This window comes from Staurois parvus, unplaced genomic scaffold, assembly GCF_062004578.1.
Source record: "Staurois parvus isolate SC_StPar_1 unplaced genomic scaffold, SC_StPar_1.0 ptg001297l, whole genome shotgun sequence".
Classification (NCBI taxonomy): Eukaryota; Metazoa; Chordata; class Amphibia; order Anura; family Ranidae; genus Staurois; species Staurois parvus.
Genome location: NW_028319093.1, coordinates 267110 through 292420, shown reverse-complemented (window position 1 = coordinate 292420; position 25311 = coordinate 267110). Strand labels below are relative to the sequence as shown.

Below are 25311 nucleotides of genomic sequence, written 5' to 3'. Positions count from 1 at the left end.
GACCATGTGAGTTCCATCTTCCGGTTCCTGGCTGTATGTACAACGCTGGTTTAACCATTTGTTAGGAAATAAAAAACAACGAGTCCATACTTACATGTGCAAATGGTTAAACCAGCGTTGTACATACAGCCAGGAACCGGAAGATGGAACTCACATGTTCCTCACGAGTCATAACACCAGCTGACGTGTTTCGAGGGGCATACCCCCTTCCTCAGAGCAAAACTCGCAACACATCAGCTGGTGCTGGAATTTACATGGTCCTCACATGAGTCATAACACCAGCTGACGTGTTTCGAGTTTTGCTCTGAGGAAGGGGGTAAGCCCCTCGAAACACATCAGCTGGTGTTATGACTCTTGTGATGGACCATGTGAGTTCCATCTTCTGGTTCCTGGCTGTATGTACAATGCTGGTTTAACCATTTCCTCATGTGATGGACCATGTGAGTTCCATCCTCTGGTTCCTGGCTGTATGTACAATGCTGGTTTAACCATTTCCTCATGTGATGGACCATGTGAGTTCCATCTTCCGGTCCCTGGCTGTATGTACAATGCTGGTTTAACCATTTGCTCATGTGATGGACCATGTGAGTTCCATCTTCTGGTTCCTGGCTGTATGTACAATGCTGGTTTAACCATTTCCTCATGTGATGGACCATGTGAGTTCCATCTTCTGGTTCCTGGCTGTATGTACAATGCTGGTTTAACCATTTCCTCGTGTGATGGACCATGTGAGTTCCATCTTCCGGTCCCTGGCTGTATGTACAATGCTGGTTTAACAATTTGCTCATGTGAGGACCATGTGAGTTCCATCTTCTAGTTCCTGGTCGTATGTACAATGCTGGTTTAACCGTTTCCTCATGTGATGGACCATGTGAGTTCCATCTTCTGGTTCCTGCCTGTATGTACAATGCTGGTTTGACCATTTGCTCATGTGATGGACCATGTGAGTTCCATCTTCTGGTCCCTGGCTGTATGTACAATGCTGGTTTGACCATTTGCTCATGTGATGGACCATGTGAGTTCCATCTTCTGGTCCCTGGCTGTATGTACAATGCTGGTTTAACCATTTCCTCATGTGATGTCCCATGTGAGTTCCATCTTCCGGTTCCTGGCTGTATGTACAACGCTGGTTTAACCATTTCCTCATGTGAGGACCATGTGAGTTCCATCTTCTGGTTCCTGGCTGTATGTACAATGCTGGTTTGACCGTTTGCTCATGTGATGGACCATGTGAGTTCCATCTTCTGGTTCCTGGCTGTATGTACAATGCTGGTTTGACCGTTTGCTCATGTGATGGACCATGTGAGTTCCATCTTCTGGTTCCTGGCTGTATGTACAATGCCGGTTTGACCATTTGCTCATGTGAGTATGGACTCGTTGGTTTTTATCTCCTAACAAAGTGTGGATGGTAATGCAGTAGGCCTTTACATCCTTTTCCAGAATCCCCGATCTCAGGAGGGCAGCATTGGTGTACCATTCTTGTTCTGGCTCAGAGCTGATGGTCACCAGCCCCTTTAGAAGAATCTCTTGGTACCTGTGTGAAGGAGGTCTTAGGCGGTGCTGTCAATGTGTTCCCTAGGAGGAGGAGGAGCAGAGGGCATGTCTTGTGTGCATTGGCGCAGGCATTGTCCTCACATTGGCCACCATTTATGAATGACAGATCACGTGTGCACACTGCCGCTATGAATGATGGGACATGTAGTCTCCCAGGAGTGTGATCACATGACTAGAAATGACGAGCCGAGTGTACGATGGTGGACCAGAAGTTCGGGGAAGCGGCGCACAGGAAGCCGGAGGATGCGGCTTGTAAATGTGTCTGAACGTTCCGGGAAGGATTGGTTTGTTCTTCTGCTAAATGTATGTATAACAATGTGCTGCTGATGGCAGACAGGCTCTTGTATGACCTTCTGAAGAGTCCATCTCATCGAGGACTACCATGTGATCGATGGTGTCAGTGCGGACCAATCCGATTCCACGCACTGGAGTGAGCCAAATATTCTGTGTACATCAGTTTGTATTGAGCTGCCATTCTGTAACAACATTGTTTGAATGAATAACCTGAACGATCAAACAGCCAGGGGATCAGAACAAAGAGGTCCTGTACTAGAGCAGCCAATCCGAAGCCGGCTTTCATTTATCGGTCTTCAGCTGAAGGCCGACACTAGAGAAGCCAATCCGAAGCCGGCTTTCATTGATCAGTCTTCAGCTGAAGGCCGACACGAGAAGCCAATCCGAAGCCGGCTTTCATTGATCAGTCTTCAGCCAATGGAGAATGCTAGAGCAGCCAATCCAACGCCAGATTTCATTTTTCAGACCTAGACCTTTCATTTATCAGTCTTCATCTGAAGGCCGACACTAGAGCAGCCAATCCGAAGCCAGCTTTCATTTATCAGTCTTCAGCTGAAGGCCGACACTAGAGCAGCCAATCTGAAGCTGGCTTTCATTTATCAGCCTTCAGCTGAAGGCCGACACTAGAGCAGCCAATCCGAAGCCGGCTTTCATTTATCATACGTCAGCCAATGGAGAATGCTAGAACAGCCAATCCGAAGCCGGCTTTCATTTATCAGTCTTCAGCTGAAGGCCAACACGAGAGCAGCCAATCCGAAGCCGGCTTTCATTTATCAGTCTTCAGCTGAAGGCAGACACTAGAGAAGCCAATCCGAAGCCAGCATTCATTTATCAGTCTTCAGCTGAAGGCCGACACTAGAGCAGCCAATCCGAAGCCAGCTTTCTTTTTTTTTTTTTCAGACGAAGGCTGACACTGGATTTCTGGTCACTCTGTGCTCTCCTCCACCCTGTGTGGCCCGAGGCCTGTGAACTCATTAACATTGCTGGCTCTGTGTGTTGTCAGACTCATTGCTGTATGGGGGAGGGGGAGATCCCGTACACAGAAGGTTCCAGTATCACTGCCTGAGCCGCCATCTTCCTTGGCAAAGGGAGGGTTAATTGCCTGACACCCGGGTCCTCCTGTGTATTGGGGGCGGAGCATACTGCATGATCCCGCTGCAAATAAAACACTACATGGCTGTGTGATGTGCGTTGTGCTGCATCTGAGTGATTTCATTCATTAAAATGGACCTGAACCCCGGAAGTGAAGTGTTGCTGTGTTGGAGGGAACAGCTAGACGTGTCACTTGTGAGAACCCAGTGCTCTGAAAAATCGTTTTTTTTGTCTCAAATTCTTCCTGAAAACTAGTAGTAGCCTGGGCACTCCTGAGATCGGTGTACTTCCTGTGCCTGGGCACTCCTGAGATCGGTGTACTTCCTGTGCCTGGGCACTCCTGAGACCGGTGTACTTCCTGTGCCTGGGCACTCCTGAGACCGGTGTACTTCCTGTGCCTGGGCACTCCTGAGATCGGTGCACTTCCCGTGTCTGGGCACTCCTGAGATCGATGTACTTCCTGTGCCTGGGCACTCCTGAGATCGGTGTACTTCCCGCGCCTGGGCACTCCTGAGATGGGTGTACTTCCGGTGCCTGGGCACTCCTGAGATCGATGTACTTCCTGTGCCTGGGCACTCCTGAGATGGGTGTACTTCCTGTGCCTGGGCACTCCTGAGATGGGTGTACTTCCTGTGCCTGGGCACTCCTGAGATCGGTGTACTTCCCGTGCCTGGGCACTCCTGAGATCGGTGTACTTCCCGTGCCAGGGCACTCCTGAGATCGGTGTACTTCCTGTGCCTAGGCACTCCTGAGATTGGTGCACTTCCCATGTCTGGGCACTCCTGAGATCAGTGTACTTCCCGTGCCTGGGCACTCCTGAGATCGGTGTACTACCCGTGCCTGGGCACTCCTCAGATCGGTGTACTTCCAATGCCTGGGCACTCCTGAGATCGGTGTACTTCCCGTGCCTGGGCACTCCTGAGATCGGTGTACTTCCTGTGTCTGGGCACTCCTGAGATCGATGTACTTCCTGTGCCTGGGCACTCCTGAGATCGGTGTACTTCCTGTGTCTGGGCACTCCTGAGATTGGTGCATTTCCTGTGTCTTGGCACTCCTGAGATTGGTGCACTTCCTGTGCCTGGGCACTCCTGAGATCGGTGTACTTCCTGTGCCTAGGCACTCCTGAGATCGGTGTACTTCCCGTGTCTGGGCACTCCTGAGATTGGTGTACTTCCCGTGCCAGGGCACTCCTGAGATCGGTGTACTTCCCGTGCCTGGGCACTCCTGAGATCGGTGTACTTCCCGTGCCTGGGCACTCCTGAGACCGATGTACTTCCCGTGCCAGGGCACTCCTGAAATCGGTGTACTTCCTGTGCCTAGGCACTCCTGAGATCGGTGCACTTCCTGTGTCTGGGCACTCCTGAGATCGGTGTACTTCCCGTGCCTGGGCACTCCTGAAATCGGTGTACTTCCTGTGCCTGGGCACTCCTGAGATTGGTGCACTCCTGAGATCGGTGTACTTCCCGTGCCTGGGCACTCCTCAGATCGGTGTACTTCCAATGCCTGGGCACTCCTGAGATCGGTGCACTTCCCGTGCCTGGGCACTCCTGAGATCGGTGTACTTCCCGTGCCTGGGCACTCCTGAGATCGGTGTACTTCCTGTGCCTGGGCACTCCTGAGATCGGTGTACTTCCTGTGCCTGGGCACTCCTGAGATCGGTGTACTTCCTGTGCCTGGGCACTCCTGAGATCGATGTACTTCCTGTGCCTGGGCACTCCTGAGATCGATGTACTTCCCGTGCCTGGGCACTCCTGAGATCGGTGTACTTCCCGTGCCTGGGCACTCCTGCGATCGGTGTACTTCCCGTGTCTGGGCACTCCTGAGATCGGTGCACTTCCCGTGCCTGGGCACTCCTGAGATCGGTGTACTTCCCGTGCCTGGGCACTCCTGAGACCGGTGTACTTCCCGTGCCAGGGCACTCCTGAAATCGGTGTACTTCCTGTGCCTAGGCACTCCTGAGATCGGTGCACTTCCTGTGTCTGGGCACTCCTGAGATCGGTGTACTTCCCGTGCCTGGGCACTCCTGAAATCGGTGTACTTCCTGTGCCTGGGCACTCCTGAGATTGGTGCACTCCTGAGATCGGTGTACTTCCCGTGCCTGGGCACTCCTCAGATCGGTGTACTTCCAATGCCTGGGCACTCCTGAGATCGGTGCACTTCCCGTGCCTGGGCACTCCTGAGATCGGTGTACTTCCCGTGCCTGGGCACTCCTGAGATCGGTGTACTTCCCGTGCCTGGGCACTCCTGAGATCGATGTACTTCCTGTGCCTGGGCACTCCTGAGATCGATGTACTTCCTGTGCCTGGGCACTCCTGAGATCGATGTACTTCCCGTGCCTGGGCACTCCTGAGATCGGTGTACTTCCCGTGCCTGGGCACTCCTGCGATCGGTGTACTTCCCGTGCCTGGGCACTCCTGCGATCGGTGTACTTCCCGTGTCTGGGCACTCCTGAGATCGGTGCACTTCCCGTGCCTGGGCACTCCTGAGATCGGTGTACTTCCCGTGTCTGGGCACTCCTGAGATAATGCACTTCACGTGCCTGGGCACTCCTGAGATCGGTGTACTTCCCGTGTCTGGGCACTCCTGAGATCGGCACGCTTCCCGTGTCTGGGCATTCCTGAGATCGGCACGCTTCCCGTGTCTGGGCACTCCTGAGATCGGTGCACTTCCCGTGCCTGGGCACTCCTGAGATAATGCACTTCACGTGCCTGGGCACTCCTGAGATCGGCGTACTTCCCATGTCTGGGCACTCCTGAGATCGATGTACTTCCTGTGCCTGGGCACTCCTGAGATCGGTGCACTTCCCGTGTCTGGGCACTCCTGAGATCGGCGCGCTTTCCATGTCTGGGCACTCCTGAGATCGGTGTGCTTCCTGTGCCTGGGCACTCCTGAGATCGGTGTACTTCCTGTGTCTGGGCACTCCTGAGATCGGTGTACTTCCCGTGTCTGGGCACTCCTGAGATCTGTGCACTCCCTGTGCCTGGGCACTCCTGTAGTCTCATAGCTGTATATTTGCAGCGTGAAATCATGAAAGGCACTGCTGCCTCAGGCTGCTGGTCTTGTGAGATTTGGTGATGTCACTACCGTGCTGCTCACTGTTCTCCTTGCTGGAGTGGGAGCTGTACCTGTACCTGAGGATCTGCAGTACAAAGATCTCTCTGCTTTGTCCATTCTGTAGATCTGTGTTGCCTCCACCTATGTCATTACCCCTCCAGTCATCGGGGGGGGGGGGGGTGTCATCTATGACATGAGGAAGCAAAGCCCTGCCTCTACCAAGATGGCTGCCTCCAAATACAGACAGTGCAGAACAAGACATGGTAAGTTCATAATGAAGAAAAGCTCATCTGCAGGGAGGACACAGGAGTAATTCTCCTTTGTCCTTTTCTGGTCACAGTTTGCAGAATTCAGTTCCTGGTGAGGCCTCATTCACATGGGGCATAATACAGCGTACATCCATGCGGGGGCTGTGTATACCCAGATGTACAGTGTCCAGGAATGCCTGAACCATTAATTTAGTCAGCTAAAAGTGCCTCCAATACAAAAATAATTTAACTGACTTAGTTATTTTACAAAGCAGAAATCATTAAAGAAAACACAGCAAGATCGGTGTAAGTATAGACCAGACTTTTTCGACCAGGGTGCCTTCAGGTTTCTTCTGGGTTGACGTATGAAAATGCCTAAAAATTGCCCAAAAACTGTATACAAGCCAGCAGGCGGATCAAGCCGGCCTTTTACTTACATAAAGTTACAGGTTTTTGTTGCGCACCATTACAACTTCATAGCAGCTGCCGCCATGGAAAAACTACGATGTCATGAGCTGATAGGAGGGACATCGAGTGTTTGCCCCTCCTCTGCTCCTCTCCATCCGAGACAGAGGAACCATGAAAGACTAGTCAGTGCCAGTGTACAAATGTGAACAAATCTCTTCCGTACCTTTCCCTGACGTCTCCCCCGTACCCTTCCCTGACCTCTCCCCCCCCCCCCGTACCTTTCCCTGACCTCCCCACCTGTACCTTTCCCTGACGTCTCCTCCCGTACCTTTCCCTGACCTCCCGTACCTTTCCCTGACCTCCCCACCTGTACCTTTCCCTGACCTCCCCCCCGTACCTTTCCCTGACCTCCCCACCTGTACCTTTCCCTGACCTCCCCACCTGTACCTTTCCCTGACCTCCCCACCTGTACCTTTCCCTGACCTCCCCACCTGTACCTTTCCCTGACCTCCACACCTGTACCTTTCCCTGACCTCCCCACCTGTACCTTTCCCTGACGTCTCCTCCCGTACCTTTCCCTGACCTCCCGTACCTTTCCCTGACCTCCCCCCCGTACCTTTCCCTGACCTCCCCACCTGTACCTTTCCCTGACCTCCCCACCTGTACCTTTCCCTGACCTCCCCCCGTACCTTTCCCTGACCTCCCGTACCTTTCCCTGACCTCCCCCCCGTACCTTTCCCTGACCTCCCCACCTGTACCTTTCCCTGACCTCCCCACCTGTACCTTTCCCTGACCTCCCCCCGTACCTTTCCCTGACCTCCCCCCGTACCTTTCCCTGACCTCTCCTCTCGTACCTTTCCCTGACCTCCCGTACCTTTCCCTGACCTCCCCCCCGTACCTTTCCCTGACCTCTCCCCTGTGTCCTGGCTCCAGTGACCCGTGTCGTTAGTCCAGTGTCCTGGGTCCAGTGACCAGTGTTGTGATTCCAGTGTCCTTGGTCCAGTGACCCGTGTCGTAAGTCCTGTGGCCTGGGTCCAGTGACCCATGTCGTAAGTCCTGTGGCCTGGGTCCAGTGACCCATGTCGTAAGTCCTGTGGCCTGGGTCCAGTGACCCATGTCGTAAGTCCTGTGGCCTGGGTCCAATGACCCATGTCATGAGTGCAGTGTAGTGAGTCCAGTGTCCCGGGTCCAGTGACCAGTGTCGTGAGTCCAGTGTCGGTCCAGTGACCAGTGTCGTGAGTCCAGTGTCATTGGTCAAGTGACCTGTGTCGTGTGTCCTGGGTCCAGTGACCCATGTCGTGAGCGCAGTGTCCTGGGTCCATTGACCCGCGTCATGAGTCCAGTGTCCCGGGTCCAGTGATCCGTTTCGTGAGTCCAGTGTCCCGGGTCCAGTGACCTGTGTCGTGAGCGGGGGGGATTGACTATTTGGGAACTCGGCACTGCCCGGGGTCAGTAGGGGGCCCCATGAAATGCCCCGGATACCTTTCATAGGCTTTTTTGGGTGTGGTTTGAGTGTTGGCGAGGACAAGGGCCCCATGATCCCCTATTGTCCGGGGGCCCCATGAGTTGTCAGTCCGCCCCTGGTCGTGAGTCCAATGTTCTGGGTCCAGTAACCCGTGTTGTGAGGCCAGTCTCTGTGGGCCAGTGACCTTTGTTGTGAGTCCAGTGTCCTTGGTCCAGTGACCCGTTTCGTGTGTCCAGTGTCCTGGGTCCAGTGACCCATGTCGTGAGTGCAGTGTCCTGGGTCCAGTGACCCATTTCGTGAGTCCTGTGTCCTTAGTCCAGTTACCCATGTCATGAGTCCTGTGACCTGGTCCAGTGACCCATGTCTTGAGTGCAGTGTCCTGGGTCCAGTGACCCGTGTCGTAAGTCCTGTGGCCTGGGTCCAGTGACCCGTGTTGTGAGACCAGTTTCCTGGGTCCAGTGATCCGTGTTGTGAGTGAAGTGCCGTTGGTCCCGTGTCGTGAGTCCAGTGCTGTTGGTCCAGTGACCCGTGTCGTGAGTGCAGTGTCCTGGGTCCAGTGATCTCTGTTGTGAGTCCAGTGTCCTGGGTCCAATGACCCGTGTCGTAAGTGTAGTGAGTCCAGTGTCCTGGGTCCAGTGACCCATGTTGTGTGTGCAGTGTCCTGGGTCCAATGACCCATGTTGTGAGTCCTGTGGCCTGGATCCAGTAACCCGTGTCGTGAGGCCAGTGTCCTTGGGCCAGTGACCCGTGTTGTAAGTCCTGGGTCCAGTGACCAGTGTCATGAGTGCAGTCCTGGGTCCAGTGACTCGTGTCGTGATTCCAGTGTCCTTGGTCCAGTGACCCATGTCGTGAGTCCAGTGTCCTGGGTCCAGTGACTCGTGTCGTGATTCCAGTGTACTTGGTCCAGTGACCCGTGTTGTGAGTGCAGTGTCACATAGTTACATAGTTAGTCTGGCTGAAAAAAGACAAAAGTCCATCCAGTTCAACCATAAAAAAAACAAGTTATAATCCTCCACCCACAGATGATCCAGAGGAAGGCCAAAACCCCAGCAAAGCACGATCCAATCTCCTCCTGCAGGGGAAACATTCCTTCCTGATCCCCCGAGAGGCAATCGGATATTCCCTGGATCACCTTTCCCTATAAATGTTATATCCAGTTATATTCTGTGTATCCAAGAAAGAATCCAGGACTTTCCTACAGCAATCCACTGAGCTGGCCACACCCACCTCTGGAGGGAGTCTATTCCACATTCTCACAGCTCTCACTGTGAAGAAACCTTTCCATGATTGGAGATGACATTTCTTTTCCTCCAGACTTAAAGAGCGCCCCCTTGTCCTCTGTGATGACCTCAGGGGGAATAACTACACCGAGTTCACTATATGAACCACTGATGGATTATACATGGAGATCATATCCCCCCCTTATGTATTATACATGGAGATCATATCCCCCCTTATGTATTATACATGGAGATCATATCCCCCCTTATGTATTATACATGGAGATCATATCCCCCCCTTATGTATTATACATGGAGATCATATCCCCCCTTATGTATTATACATGGAGATCATATCACCCCCTTATGTATTATACATGGAGATCATATCCCCCCCCTTATGTATTATACATGGAGATCATACCCCCCCTTATGTATTATACATGGAGATCATATCCCCCTTATGTATTATACATGGAGATCATATCCCCCTATATGTATTATACATGGAGATCATATCCCCCCTTATGTATTATACATGGAGATCATATCCCCCTTATGTATTATACATGGAGATCATATCCCCCCTTATGTATTATACATGGTGATCATATCCCCCCCTTATGTATTATACATGGAGATCATATCCCCCCTTATGTATTATACATGGAGATCAAATCCCCCTTATGTATTATACATGGAGATCATATCCCCCCTTATGTATTATACATGGAGATCATATCCCCCTTATGTATTATACATGGAGATCATATCCCCCCCTTATGTATTATACATGGAGATCATATCCCCCCTTATGTATTATACATGGAGATCATATCCCCCCTTATGTATTATACATGGTGATCATATCCCCCCTTATGTATTATACATGGAGATCATATCCCCCCTTATGTATTATACATGGAGATCATATCCCTCCCTTATGTATTATACATGGAGATCATATCCCCCTTATGTATTATACATGGAGATCATATCCCCCCCTTATGTATTATACATGGAAATCATATCCCCCCTTATGTATTATACATGGAGATCATATCCCCCCTTATGTATTATACATGGAGATCATATCCCCCTTATGTATTATACATGGAGATCATATCCCCCCCTATATATTATACATGGAGATCATATCCCCCTTATGTATTATACATGGAGATCATATCCCCCTTATGTATTATACATGGAGATCATATCCCCCCCTTATGTATTATACATGGAGATCATATCCCCCCCTTATGTGTTATACATGGAGATCATATCCCCCCTTATGTATTATACATGGAGATCATATCCCCCCCCCCCTTATGTATTATACATGGAGATCATATCCCCCCCCCCTTATGTATTATACATGGAGATCATATCCCCCCCCCCTTATGTATTATACATGGAGATCATATCCCCCCCCCCTTATGTATTATACATGGAGATCATATCCCCCCTTATGTATTATACATGGAGATCATATCCCCCCCTTATGTATTATACATGGAGATCATATCCCCCCCTTATGTATTATACATGGTGATCATATCCCCCCTTATGTATTATACATGGAGATCATATCCCCCTTATGTATTATACATGGAGATCATATCCCCCCCTATATATTATACATGGAGATCATATCCCCCCTTATGTATTATACATGGAGATCATATCCCCCTTATGTATTATACATGGAGATCATATCCCCCCTTATGTATTATACATGGAGATCATATCCCCCCCCTTATGTATTATACGTGGAGATCATATCCCCCCCTTATGTATTATACGTGGAGATCATATCCCCCCCTTATGTATTATACGTGGAGATCATATCCCCCCTTATGTATTATACGTGGAGATCATATCCCCCCTTATGTATTATACGTGGAGATCATATCCCCCCCTTATGTATTATACGTGGAGATCATATCCCCCCTTATGTATTATACATGGAGATCATATCCCCCCCTTATGTATTATACGTGGAGATCATATCCCCCCCTTATGTATTATACATGGAGATCATATCCCCCCCTTATGTATTATACATGGAGATCATATCCCCCTTATGTATTATACATGGAGATCATATCCCCCCTTATGTATTATACATGGAGATCATATCCCCCCTTATGTATTATACATGGAGATCATATCCCCCCCTTATGTATTATACATGGAGATCATATCCATGTACATTCAATGTTCTCCCATCTGTCTGTTCTCCCACGTGTCCGTGTACATGAAGTGCTCTCCCACGTGTCCGTGTACATGCAGTGTTCTCCCACGTGTCCGTGTACATGCAGTGTTCTCCCACGTGTCCGTGTACATGCAGTGTTCTCCCACGTGTCCGTGTACATGAAGTGCTCTCCCACGTGTCCGTGTACATGCAGTGTTCTCCCTCCGTACTGTATGTTGAAATGCGTTTATATTACAAACTATATGAAAAATATTTTTAAAAATATATTCTTCTGATTTTTTTGTAACAAATTACCGATCACTGATATTATTAATATACAGGATTTATATGGCGCCAACACTGTGCGCAGCGCTGTACAGAATGAAGGCAGACATGACAGTTACAATACAACTTGGTACAAGAGGAAACAGAGGGCATAGATAATGTTCTGATCTGAGAAATAAAGCTTTTTTTTTTTATATTTTTTGTTATAAATGTAGAAGAGGGAACATAAAACTAGGAGAATATTTGAAACTGTTTCTGATAAAGTAACACATCCATATCTGGTTGGATGGATGCAGCAGCAATTCTCGATGGGTTCTCAAGGTGCTCATCGCAGATTTTGGTTCGAACTTTGCGCTTCGCGTTCTTCATCCTTGAAAATAATTGTTCACAAATATAGGAGCTGCCAAAAACAGATGACGTGATTGGGGAGCGGGAGAGGATAAAATGTATAAAAGTCCAATAAAGAGACCCTGTCACATTTTCCTTTGGCTGCATGTGTTTGCTAAGTGCAAACGCATTTTTATTAAAAAAAAACAAAAAAAAACGAAATAAATCAATATTTTTAGTAAGTTTATGATTTTGTGTTGGGCTGCGTGCACCCATGGGCCGCAGATTGGATACCCCTGATGTAGATGACAGTATTGTGCAGCCACTTCAGCCCCAATGAGATCCCAGTTTTGCTTCAGTCATTTGGATCTAATGGGAGCTTCGGGGTTTCCTCTCCACCACAGGATGATTCAATCGATTATTGGTCTGGGTGACGAACCGTCCCCGTGTGATCACATTTTGCCCTTTCTGTTCTGGTTTTATCCCCTTTGTAAAGCTGTATATGTTTCACAGACATTCTACACTGTTTAGGGAAATGTGACTTTGTAGTCTTTCACTTCTGAGAGTTTATACTGTATTGTTGGGTTGTAGGGTTTGTTGTGGGTGAGGAAAACCCGGTGCCAGGCTGTCTGGTGGGGATGAAGTTGTACAGTTGTGTTAAAAATACTAGCAGTCAGACATCACTAACCGGATCAATCTCTGTTTTTGGTGGAAATTATATCTCTACATGGCAAATAATTTCCTAGCAGGTGTAGTAGAGTCATAGAAATCCAACAGACCCAACAGTCATGACATGCATGCTGCTGATTCTGTGTCATTGAATCACTCATTGAAAGGGGCGTGTTCAAAATAATAGCCGTGTGGAGTTCTATTAGTGACGTCATTCATTCTTTGATAAACAGGTGGCAATTATTGCCCTTATTTAAGGAAGGAAGGCAGCAAATGTTGGACATGCTGGTTACAGTGCATTTCTCTCTGAAATTCTGAGGAAAATGGGTGGTTCCAGACATTGTTCAGAAGAACAGCGTACCTTAATTAAAAAGTTGATTGGAGGGGAAAACATATAAAGAAGTGCAGAAAATGATCGGCTGCTCAGCTAAAATGATGGCAAATGCTTTAAAATGGCAACCAAAACCTGAAAGACGCGGAAGAAAGCGAAAAACTACCATTGGAATGGATAGAAGAATAGCCAAAATGGTGCGAACTCAGCCAACAATCAGCTCCAGGAAGATGAAAGAAGGTGTGACGTTCCCTGTGAGGACTCAGCCAACAATCAGCTCCAGGAAGATGAAAGAAGGTGTGACGTTCCCTGTGAGGACTCAGCCAACAATCAGCTCCAGGAAGATGAAAGAAGGTGTGACGTTCCCTGTGAGGACTCAGCCAACAATCAGCTCCAGGAAGATGAAAGAAGGTGTGACGTTCCCTGTGAGGACTGTTACAATTAAAAGACGCCGATGTGAAGCCAAGCTATCTGCAAGAAGTCCCCGCAAAGTCCCACTGTTGGGAAAAAGACGTGTGCTGAAGAGGTTACAATCTGCCAAAGAGCACATTGACCGGCCTAAAGAGAAATGGCCCAACATTTTGTGGACTGATGGAAGTAAGATTGTTCTTTTTGGGTCTAGTGGGCGGAGACAGTTTGTCAGACGACCCCCAAACACTGAATTCAAGCCACAGGACACTGTGAAGACCGTGAAGCATGGTGGTGCAAGCATCATGATATGGGGATGTTTCTCATACTACGGTGTTGGGCCTATTTATCGCATACCAGGGATCATGGATCAGTTTGAATCCATCAGAATACTTGAGGTCATGCTGCCTTATGCTGAAGAGGAAATGCCCTTGAAATGGGGGTTCCAACAAGACAACGACCCCAAACACACCAGTAAACGTGCAACATCTTGGTTCCAGACCAACAAGATGGACGTTATGGAGTGGCCAGCCCAATCCCCGGATCTTCATCCAATAGAAAACTTGTGGGGTGACATCAAAAATGCCGTTTCTGAGGCCAAACCAAGAAATAGAGAAGAACTGTGGAATGTGGTCCAATCATCCTGGGCTGGAATACCTGATCACAGGGGCCAGAAGTTGGGGGACTCCATGCAACACAGATGTACAGCAGTTCTCAGAAACAGTGCGACTACAACCAAATATTCATGAAGTCATTCAAAGGAAAGCAAAATCTTCAAACATTTCTCAGTTTATATAGTGAATGTTGGAGTTTGTAAAGAAGAATACAAACACGCCCATTTTTTTTGAACCGTCTAATATTCACTTTTCTTCCATTTTTTTAGAGGAACAACACAAATTTGATGTATTTTTCTTCATGTTGTGATTTGAAATAGAATGTGTCGTGTTCCCAATGCATTTGTGTGGATGGAAATAAAAGGATTAGAAGGATTTTGAACTTTATTCACTTTTTTCAACACACTGCTATTATTTTTAACACAACTGTATATACTGAACTGTGTTTATTAAAGAGTCATTCATTTTCACCCTACATGAAGTTCCGACTTGTGGTTTGGGAGAGCAGGGAAGGGAGTGTTTGGAGCTCTAATACCTGCCTTGGCAGAGCACTGGAAGCCTTGCTGGAAAAGGGGACCATTGGGTGAGACGCACTGCACCGCACGAGGAAGCCCAGGTGGAACGGTTCCGCCGCAGGCTGTCACTATGGATATATATGAAGCCTCATCTCTGTGATGTGGAGTTTTCTTTATTTTCCTGTTTGTCTTTTTTTTTCAAAAACAATAAAAACATATTCAACCATAATAGTAGTATGCAGACCTTTATTGCTAGTTACATGCCACTGAGCCTTTCCTCAGCAAACCTGACATCGACCGGATCACCGATGAGGAGCACAGTACCTCTGGAACATTCCATCACAATGTCTATTCCCGCCTCTATCAGCTCTTCCTGCACTAAACTGACTCTTTCCTCCTGGATATGTGGCTTCATATTGATTTGTTTTTTTTCGATATTAAAGAAAGTTTTCTGCAGAAGAGTGATGAAGCTGTGAGAAGCGTGGGGTGAAAGGTCAGGAGGGGCATTCATGGTTCTGAAGGTGACAAGTGAGCTGCCATTTATTCTACGTTCTTCCATCTTCACATTGTACTTCTTCTCTATGTCAGAAATCTCCGTTGGCTTTAATTTCTTCAGGATATCCATGTGTCTGGGGTCTACCTGGTTCTCCATCTTCAGATCCCCGGTGGAGATGGTCACAGCCCTGCGAGGGCGAGCGGGTTCAAGGTCAGCCTTCTCTAAGAACTTCATCACCTGGGGCAACTCATCTCTGGGACCACGAAGAACGATGTCCATGTTCTCCTCTTGTTTCACCAGGATTTTAGTCCAGTGGGCTTTTACTCGCTCTCTGATGTCAGAGAATGACATGGAGACAACTGAGCGATCCACTGTTACCTGGCTCCAGTCATCTGTCACCTTCTGCACCTTGTCTGTAAATCTCTCCTTGGCATCCTCAGGTGAGGATCCTGATCCCTGAGGGATCAATCTCACATATGTGGATCCTTCTGGTGTGGAGCGATGGTCAATCTTCACTCCATAACTTCTCTCTAGCCAATCCATGTCTGTTCTGTAGATCTCCACAATGTATTCATATAAGGCTGATGTTAAGCACAGCTGCATAGAATAGAAATGAAAAAAGGGAATAATGTTTGTTAGAATGAAGTTATTTTGATATTCTGTAAACTTACTTTTATTGGTGAGAAAAGTTCAAACAGAAAAAGTCAGTTTCTTGTGCAAAAATCAAAAATGTATTGAATAACAAAATAGCGTAAGATTACAAGAAAACTATTATAATACAGAAAGTAAAAAGGTCAAACAGTAGAATGGAGTTGTTGAAATTGTGATTTTGTGGGTCTGTGTGTATCGCCTCTCTTCCACCTGGGGGATGTGTGCGTGCCAAACGTTTCATTGTTCTCTTCTTTCCTCTGCATGGAGCAGCTCCACAACCCCACCTTCTCCTCCGGTCTAGTTTGAGTTTCCTCTGCATCTTGTAGTCCTACAGCTCCCCCTCCATTTCTGAGGGACATTCTAGTCTAGAAAAACTGATCTGTTCATAGAGTATAAATACCTTGGTATGCTCAGCATGCTGAGGGGGAGGGGAAGGGAATTCATCTATATGCTTGCTTGAAACTATTATACAAATGTATAAAGTATTCCGAAAGTCCGCATACCAACACATGTATATTTAATGTAAAGTTCTTTCCAATATTAATATCCTAATCAAGAAATGTTACAGTATAAAACTTGTATTCTTAACTTACACTTGCTGTGACGGGAGTCTCAAAGGCGCAGTCTGAGAAGTTGTGACATGTTTATTGTGAACTGAGAAACCCGTTCTCTATGTTTTCTCCAGATTTGATCATTCCGGATCAGGGGCTGGAGTTTGAAGGCTCCGAAGTGCCTTGGGTGGGAAGGAACCTTCCATCCTGTGTCCAGGCTTTGCTAGTTGATGGCAGCATGTGTGAATGCATAGGTGTACACAGCGGTGTATTTAGGTTTCATGCTGCCCTAGGCAACACAAAAATTGCCCCCCCCACGAAGAGACCCTGACACTGACAAACACCCCCCTCCCCCATGATAAGAGCCTGACATTGACCAACAACACCCCCCCCACATACACCTAAGAGAGAGACTTCCACTATCACCCTACCACCACCCCATACACTGGCAACCCCCCTCCCCACCCCGGTGAGAGAGAAGACACTCACCTTCACAGCTCCAGACATCCCTGGGAACAAGAGTCAGGCTCTGCATACACCATCAAGCAGCCCGCAGCCTCTCTTAGATCCCACCTGGTCCCTGTGCTGCGTGTGTCCTTTCTTCCATCCCTTCTATTGGGGGGCAGCGCTGCTCCTCTGAAAAATGCTGCTGCCCCCCTGAAAAAAATGCCACCCTAGGCAAATGCCTTGTTTGCCTAGTGGTAAATACGCCCCTGGATGTACAGGATCATTAAAAGCCGGCTCTGAGTACAGCTGACGGCAGTTGCTGCCATTTGGAGACAGAGCCATGTGACTGGTAAAATCCGATGGCTACCTGGGGCCTGGGAGTCCAGGAGAGGGTCCGGGAGACCAAGAAAGCTGAGATGCCTATCAGGTCCATCGGGGGGGGGGCTGGATGAAGTATGAAAGTCTCTGAAAGAGTGAGCAAACCCCGGGGGGGGGGGGGGGGATTTCTGGAGAACCCTGTTTGGAGGACTGGAGTGGATCTGGGATTTTTGGGAGCCAGGGGGCTTGGGATTTTTGCTGTTTGTGTTTGCTGGAGAAGAACCACCTGCATGAGCAACCTGTGTGTGTTGGACTTTTACCCCCCCCCCCCCCCCAATCACATCAAAGCTGATTTTGAAATTGTGCGACTTGCAGTGAAGTTGCATGGATTTCAAAATCGGGTGACCTGCCGATCTCATTGTGATTTGCAAGACATCTGACACAGATGTCTATGCAAATCGCAACAAAAGTAGCGCATGGACTACTTTAGAAATTGGTGCGGCTCCGACCAAATCAGAAACGCGCCAATATGACCGCTCTAATAGTGAACAGTAGGGTGCGACTTGGCATACGATCTGCAAGTCGCACCCGATGTGACCGGGGGCTTACTTTGTGTTTCACTTAACAAAAGTGGGCTGCTGAGGCTTTACACATAGCTTAGTGAAAGCTTCACTTTGCAAAGAATACCCAATCACATGCAAAGAAAAGAAAAACAGCACTTTTTCTTGCACATGATTGGATGATAGAAATCAGCAGAGCTTCACCTTATCTCAGGGCTTCCCTCAGATCACTTGCAGTGCACAGACTAATTGCCTTTAGTAAATCAACCCCCCAGTCCTGCGTCTTATGGGTCCCAATCATCCTATCATCCTAAATCCACTGGAAGGGCTCTCGGATGGATAGAGCGTGAATCTCCCCAATTCTGCAGGCTGTTGTAACAGCTAATAAGAAAGACATTTTCAGAGTTAACAGACATAAAGAAGTCTCTTGTAGTGGCTCGAAAAAAGGGGTTTGACAGTACCCCTTCAGACCACCAAAAGGTCCCAACTAGGACATTTCCATGACCTAGTTGATTTATTATTATACAGGATTTATGGCGCCAACAGTTTGCTCAGCACTTTACAATATAACGGGAGACAATACAGCAACAATACAGATCAATACAAGAGGGATAGGAGGGCCTGATCCTGGGAGCTGACAATCTAGGAGGGAGGGAGCTGATCCCAGGAGCTTACAATCTAAGAGGGAGGGAGCTGATCCTGGGAGCTTACAATCTAAGAGGGAGGGGGCTGATCCTGGGAGCTTACAATCTAAGAGGGAGGGGGCTGATCCCGGGAGTTTACAATCTAAGAGGGAGGGGCCCTGATCCTGGGAGCTTACAATCTAAGAGGGAGGGCCTGATCCTGGGAGCTTACAATCTAGGAGAGAGGGGCTTGTGGTACAAAAGGTAGTAACTGTGGGGGATGGACTGGTTGGAAGAGTAGAAGATTCCATTATTAGCTGAGGGCAGGATAGGCTTCCCTGAAGAGATCAGTTTTCAGAGATCGCCTAAAAGTGAGCAGAGTAGGCGATAGTCTGATAAATTGGGGTAGAGAGTTCCAGAGGGTGGGGGAAGCTTTGGAAAAGTCCTGGAGATGAGAATGGGAGGAGGAGACAAGAGAGCTAGAGAGCAGGAGGTCGTGGGAGGAGCGGAGAGGACGGTTTGGGTGATATTTGGAGACAAGATCGGTGATGTAATTCGGGGCAGAGTTATACATGGCTTTATACGTTGTTAATGTTTTGAATTTCATCCGTTGGGCAATGGGAGGCCAGTGGAGGGTTTATTTTTGTGAATAGCCCTGCAGAATCTTGAAATTAAAGGGTCTTCTTGTAGGGTTTTCTGTACATAGACTGACAAAGCAGCTATTTGCACCTTTAAGGTACTGAGAGCCTCCTGTAAAAAGTCCAGAATTGTAGCTGTATCCACTTTTAATTTCCTGTTGTCCACCAACCAGGAATTTAAACTTTCCCTTCTTGTATATGGCTCTGGTGTCTGGTTTCCTGACCTTTAGCAGCATATCTATACTAAGATGTCTTCCTCAGAAGCCAGGTGGTCAATTTCAAAATTTCCTGATTGTGATGATCTAGAGGGCCCTGCCAAATCAGGTCTTTCTTGGGCGGAAGGATCTACGGATGTTCCACTGCTAGAGAAAGAAGTAAAGAAAACCTGTCCCTTTTGGGCCAGTAAGGTGCTCTCAGGATTAAGGTTGTGGATTCCTGAAGGAAATTGTTCAACACCCAGAGAATAACATGAATTGGAGGAAAGGCATTACAGCTTTTGAAATGCCAAGGGTTCTGGAGTGCATCCACCCCGTTTATCAAATCTCACAGATTTAGCGAGTAAAAATTACTCACCTATATCTGGTTTTCCCCAACAAGCTCTGATGTCTGAAAAGATCTCTCAGTGTAATCCTCAGTTTTCCTGAGAAACGTTCTGGCAGTTCAAGAAGTCCAACATTTGATTGTGGTCCTCCTTTAGGTGAATCGCTGAAAGCGACAACAGATATTCCTCTGACCACACACAAGTCTGCTGTGATATCTTGATCAAAGCTGGACTCCTGGTACCCCCCTTGTTTGTTCACAAAGGGCACCGCCATTGTATTTTGCTGACAGGATCGATACATTGTGACACCTGATCTGGTCTTTGATGTGTGCTAGTGCTCTGGCCACTGCCATGAGTTCTCTCCAATTGGAAGACGCTTCTGCTTCTTCTGGGGTCCTCTCCCCCTGGCCCAGGTGACCTTCCAGATAGGCCCTCCAACTCCATCTGCTTGTGTCGGTCGTAATCTTCTTGGAGACTGGAAAAACCCAGGCCAAACCTTGATCTAGGTAAGTGTGGTGCCTCCACCACCATAGAACATGTTTCACTTCGGCTGGCAGACAGATCTTCCTGTCCAGAGGCCCATGACTTTGTGTTCTCAGGAGAAAAGCTTGTAAGGGCCTCTGATGGTATCTGGCTCACTGCACCACCAGAATTGTTGAGGCCATCAGCCCTAACACTGGTATCAATTTCCTTACTGAATGGGACTGACTGGATTGCAAAGCCACCATTCTGCGCATGATGTTCTGGATCTTGTCTTTCGGAAGCAAAGTTTTTTGATCTGTGGATTGAAGAAAGTAGCTTACGAAGAGAATCATCAGCCAATGTTGGGCTTGAATGAGGTTCTCTGCCAGGCGAGTCTCCATTGGTACCAAAAACAGAAGATCGTCTAGATAGGGCACCAGGGGATTTGATCCTCGTCTTAAAGGTGCCAGGGCTTCCACCAGCATTTTTGTAAAAATTCAGATGAAAGGCTGAATAGCAAGGCCCTGCTTTGAAAATTATATTGCTTCCTTTCGATCCCCACTGCAAGAGTTAGGAATTTTTGAGACCTCTCCCAAATGGGAATGTGGAGATAAGCATCTCTTAAGTCGATGGTTGTCATGAACACGTTTTCTTGTAGCATGTTCTTTACTGAAAAAAATCGATTCCATCCGAAATCTTTTGCATCTGACTATCTTGTTGAGAGGCTTCAAATTTACAATCAATTGAAATCTCCCTGATTTTTTTTTCTACTATGTATACATGTGAATAAAAACCTTTGCCCCTCTCATCCTCTGGAACTGGAATCGGGACTCTTTGGTCCACCCTTTATCCCAGACGTAGAGGGAGTGCTTGAGCCTTTTCGGGATCCTTGGGAAGTTTTTTCAACAAAAATCTTGCTGAAGGTTCTGTGTAAAACTTTAGAGCATAACCCTTGGCAATTATATTGAGGACAAATTTGTTGTTCATTATCTTTTGCCACTGTGGTAGGAGGGCTCCCAATCTTCCTCCCACTGGGCTCTAATTGCTGTTAGAGGCTTAGCTAGGATTGCTGAAAATGATGTTTACTCTTTGGCTTTGCCTTGTGCCCTGGCCAGTGCGTTTTTGGTTGTTTCTTTTTCTCCTCCTATGAATGTTCCCCTTTTGGCCCATGAAAAGAACCTCTTTGTAAATGGTCTTCTCTTGTCCACAGGAAAAGCCTTCTTTCGGTCTGCAGTTCTTTTTAAAACCGTATCCAAGCCTGGTCTAAAGAGGAGATCTCCTGAGAAGGGAAGATTACAGAACTTTAGCTTTGACGCTGAGTCCCCTGACCAAGTCTTGTGCTAAATTGCCCTCCTGGCTGCCACTGATAGGACCCCAGCCCTGGCTGAAAGTTTAACCGACTCGGTGGATGTGTCAGCAATAAATCCTATAGCTTTGAAGAGCATTGGAAGGGATTTCAGTACTCCTTCCCTGGGGGTCCCAGCTAAGACATGTTCTTGTAGTTGAGACAACCGGTAGTCCAAAGTCCTTGCCACGCATGTTGTCGCTAGGGCAGGCTTTAGACTTTCTATATTTGCTTTCCAAGCTCTCTTAAGAATTATATCACCTCTTTTGTCCATAGAATCTCGCAAATGACCTATGTCTGCAGTGTTGAGAACTGATTTAATTTAGAGAGGGAAGCATCTAACTCGAGGCACTTGTTCCAAACCACACCAGGATCATCATCGAAGGGAAACCTTTTTAGACTGCCAGAAAAAAATGGCCTTTTCTCAGGCTCCACCCACTCCTTGAGTATCATGTCCGACATCACATTTTTCCATGTGAGCTGCTACATAGAGTTACATAGTTAGTCTGGCTGAAAAAAGACAAAAGTCCACCCAGCTCAACCATTAGAAAAAATAAGTTATGATCCTACACCCACAGTTGATTCAGAAGAAGGCAAAAAAAACCCAGCAAAGCACGATCCAATTTACTCCTGCAGGGAAAAAATTCCTTCCTGATCCCCCGAGAGGCAATCGGATATTCCCTGGATCCACTTTCCCTATAAATGTTGTGACGGGAGTGACTTTTGGGTGGGGGGGGTGGGGGGACCTCTGTATCATCTCCCCAAATTCTTATGTTTAAGTGACCCTGTGCCTGTTAGGGTACAGGGTGTGTATGTGAATGTCTATTGTCCTTTGTCCCTGCCACGTGGCTGCCTATTGTACTGCCTTGTGGTTATTCCTTTGTTCTCGGCCAGGTGGCTGTCCTTTGTCCTTGCCATGTGCTGCCCCATTGTTCTGTGTCTTGGTTGGATGGGGAGGGGTGATGATGTGTTTCCTGCCCATACTGTAGCCCTCCCCACTGATGGGGCGGGCTGATGATGTGTTTCCTGTTCCTGATTGTGTTTCCCCGCCCTCTGTATATATCCTGTGTTTTGTGTAAAAATAAAAGGGTTGGCTTCCTGTTTTAAGAAGAGCTGGGTGCTGTCTATTTCCTGAGGGATTTCAAGGGTGTGGTCCATAGATGGTGTTTGGACAGGGGAAGCTGCGGTATAACGGAATATACCCAAGAGTGGTCGGTTTCCGGTTCCGTTACAAATGTTATATCCAGTTATATTCTGTGTATCCAAGAAAGAATCCAGGACTTTCCTACAGCAATCCACTGAGCTGGCCACACCCAACTCTTGAGGGAGTCTATTCCACATTCTCACAGCTCTTACTGTGAAGAAACCTTTCCGTGTTTGCTGCATATTTATTAACAGAGCCTTCTTGCCCTCACCCTGTGTGAGTGGACAGACTTGCAGACCATGACGGTTATGTGTTCTAGATGATTTCATTAGTGGACACTTTTTGGATATCAGAAATATGGTGCATGCTCAAGCTCTACATACAGATGAAAGTGCTCACTACTGTCATATTTTAGGCCTCTGTGGATGGGCTTTGGGCTTATGTTGATGGCATCAGTAGAAGATGCTTCTGAGATTAGAATTCTTTGACAGTGACATCTGACCGGCATTTGACCTACTTCTAGAGGGTTTTACTTTTCCGTAGACTCACATGAGAATCCAAAACCTGCGTGAAGTGAACCAAATCTCATCGAGGGAGGCAATTACAGGTGTAGGCACCCAGAAGAGAACATAGTTGCATAGTTAGTCTGGCTGATAAAAGACAATTTATGCAGCGCTTTACAAGGATATGAGAAATGATAGAGACATAAATTCATACACCCACACACACTCAGGTTGAACTGGATGGAATGGTGCCTTTCACCCTCATCAACTCTGTAACTGAACCTTCAAGTCCTCATTTGGCTAGAGTCATAGCTAGTGTCAGGGTCCTGTCCACGGCAGAAGTTCTGGAAGATCTGTCATTTCTGCCAGTACTTTGCATGGCCGCAGAAGCACACATCAGCCTCAGTCAGGTGCCAGACGGCCTTTATAAGGAGGCTCATCACTTTCTCATGTTGCTGGATGATCTCTAGCTCCCCGTGCCCTGTTCCTGTGATTTCCTGTTACCGACTCGACTTGCTCCTGGACCTGTCTACTCTGCTTTACCCCTCATCTGACCTCGGCTTGGCTTACGGATACTCTCTCACTCCTCTGTGAATGACCTCGGCTATCCCATCTGACTACGTCTGCTCTGATTCCCACCTGGTACCTGAGCTTGGCTTGAACCGACTACCCCGTAAACATCTAAATCCCGGAAGGACTTGCATACCACGCACAGACGCCTCCAGTCTGCAGTCCTATCTCTGTGCACCAGCTGTGCTCCTGAGTGGACCACCAACCAGCACTCCTACAGGTGACCTGTGCACCTTTGGGCCTGACTCCCACTGTCCCACTCTCAGGGGAGTCCGGAACTTAGCCGCAAGGGAAGCTGTAACGGAACCGGAACCCAGACCGCAGTTTTTCCGTTATACCACAGCTTCCCCTGTCCGAACACCATCCACAGACCACGCCCTTGAAATCCCTCAGGAAAAAGACAGCACCCAGCTCTTCTTAAAACAGGAAGCCAACTCTTTTTATTTTAACACAAAAAACACAGGATATATACAGAGGGTGGGGAAACAACCAAGAACAGGAAATACATCATCACCCCTCCCCATCCCACCAAGACACAGAACAATGGGATGAAGCACATGGCAAAGGACATTGACCAACCCCCACACCAATACACAAACAGTACATCCCATAATAGTTGGCTGGCCAGAAAGGCACAGCACAATGGGGGGTAGCACATGGCAAACAAACAATGGACAGCCATGTGGTCTAGACAAAGGACAACACACAAATGCACAATACTAGGACATTCACATGTACACCCTGTACCCCTTAAACAGGCACAGGGTGGGTTAAACATAATGATTTGGGGAGATGATACAGAGGTCCCCCCACCCCCAAAAGTCACTCCCGTCACAGAAGCCCTCTCTCCATTGGCCTCCATCACCAGGTATGTGATAGCCAGTTACATGTGCAGCACCGTGTCCACTGCAGATCTAAATAGAGGCCAAGATGGGGACATCTTTGCATCTAAAGAAATAGGAGTCATGGAGTAGTGTGTGCAATCTGATCTCTCCTGCTCTCCGGGTCTTTTTTTACAGCAAAGTTGTTTTCTCAACGACAAAAAAATGCTATCCTTTGAAAGAAAATACACATTGTTCCTCATTAAATGATGTATTTGCAGTGAATCTGTCGTGCTCACCTGAGCAGCCTGGTCGTCTGGCAGGCAAGAGACTGAATTTTCAGCGCTGACAGCCAACTGCTGCAATACCTTCAGTCTCTCTTCATCGCTGGACATCTGCCGAACTCTGCCAAGATCTTCTCTTCCAATATCATGAACGGACACAAACACGGTGAACTCTATAACATGATTTCCTCTTTCCAGAACTCTTCTCTGGTCTGTGTGAAGAAAAGATAATCAGTCAAAAGCTAAGCATGTCCCACCGCTAGGAGGAGATCCAGAAATGTCGCAGCATCTTGGAGGTCATACAGACTCCTGCTGGCCGACGTCTTTCAGGTGATATGGTTTCCCCAGATAGGAAAGATCCACCACAACAGAACAGAGGTCAGATGATTCAATGAAAATACACAAGAACATTATTCATACATTGTGACCGTGAAGTCGGATAAACCATCTCTACCACTAATTATGTTCTTAAATAGACTTTGTTCCCATCTGTTGAGGCTCCATGTACACGGGACACTTCTGAACGATGGAAACTGACTGCTGGAAAACGGAGGTTAAAAAATGTCTGTTTAGCTGTGTTTGCATACCGCGTTTATGCGCGTTTATGCGCGTTTTTTAAAGATAACCTCAGAAGACCTTCCAAAATGCCCAGAAAGCACTGAAAAAACAGTAAAAA

The 25311-nt window shown here is 47.8% G+C and overlaps 1 protein-coding gene across 1 annotated transcript in view; it reads right to left on the bottom strand.

The window, feature by feature from the left end:
• Nucleotides 1-14913: 14913 nt before the first annotated feature.
• The window catches only part of LOC149437391 (E3 ubiquitin-protein ligase DTX3L-like), a 34962-nt gene continuing 24564 nt past the window's right edge, over nt 14914-25311 (bottom strand). Inside the window, exons 2-3 of the mRNA XM_089660968.1 lie at nt 24651-24847; nt 14914-15774 (exon numbers count right to left, since the gene is read on the bottom strand). Of these exons, the coding sequence (XP_089517094.1) occupies nt 14938-15774; nt 24651-24847 (1034 nt within the window). The 3' untranslated portion in view covers nt 14914-14937. The remainder of the gene's footprint in view (nt 15775-24650; nt 24848-25311) is intronic.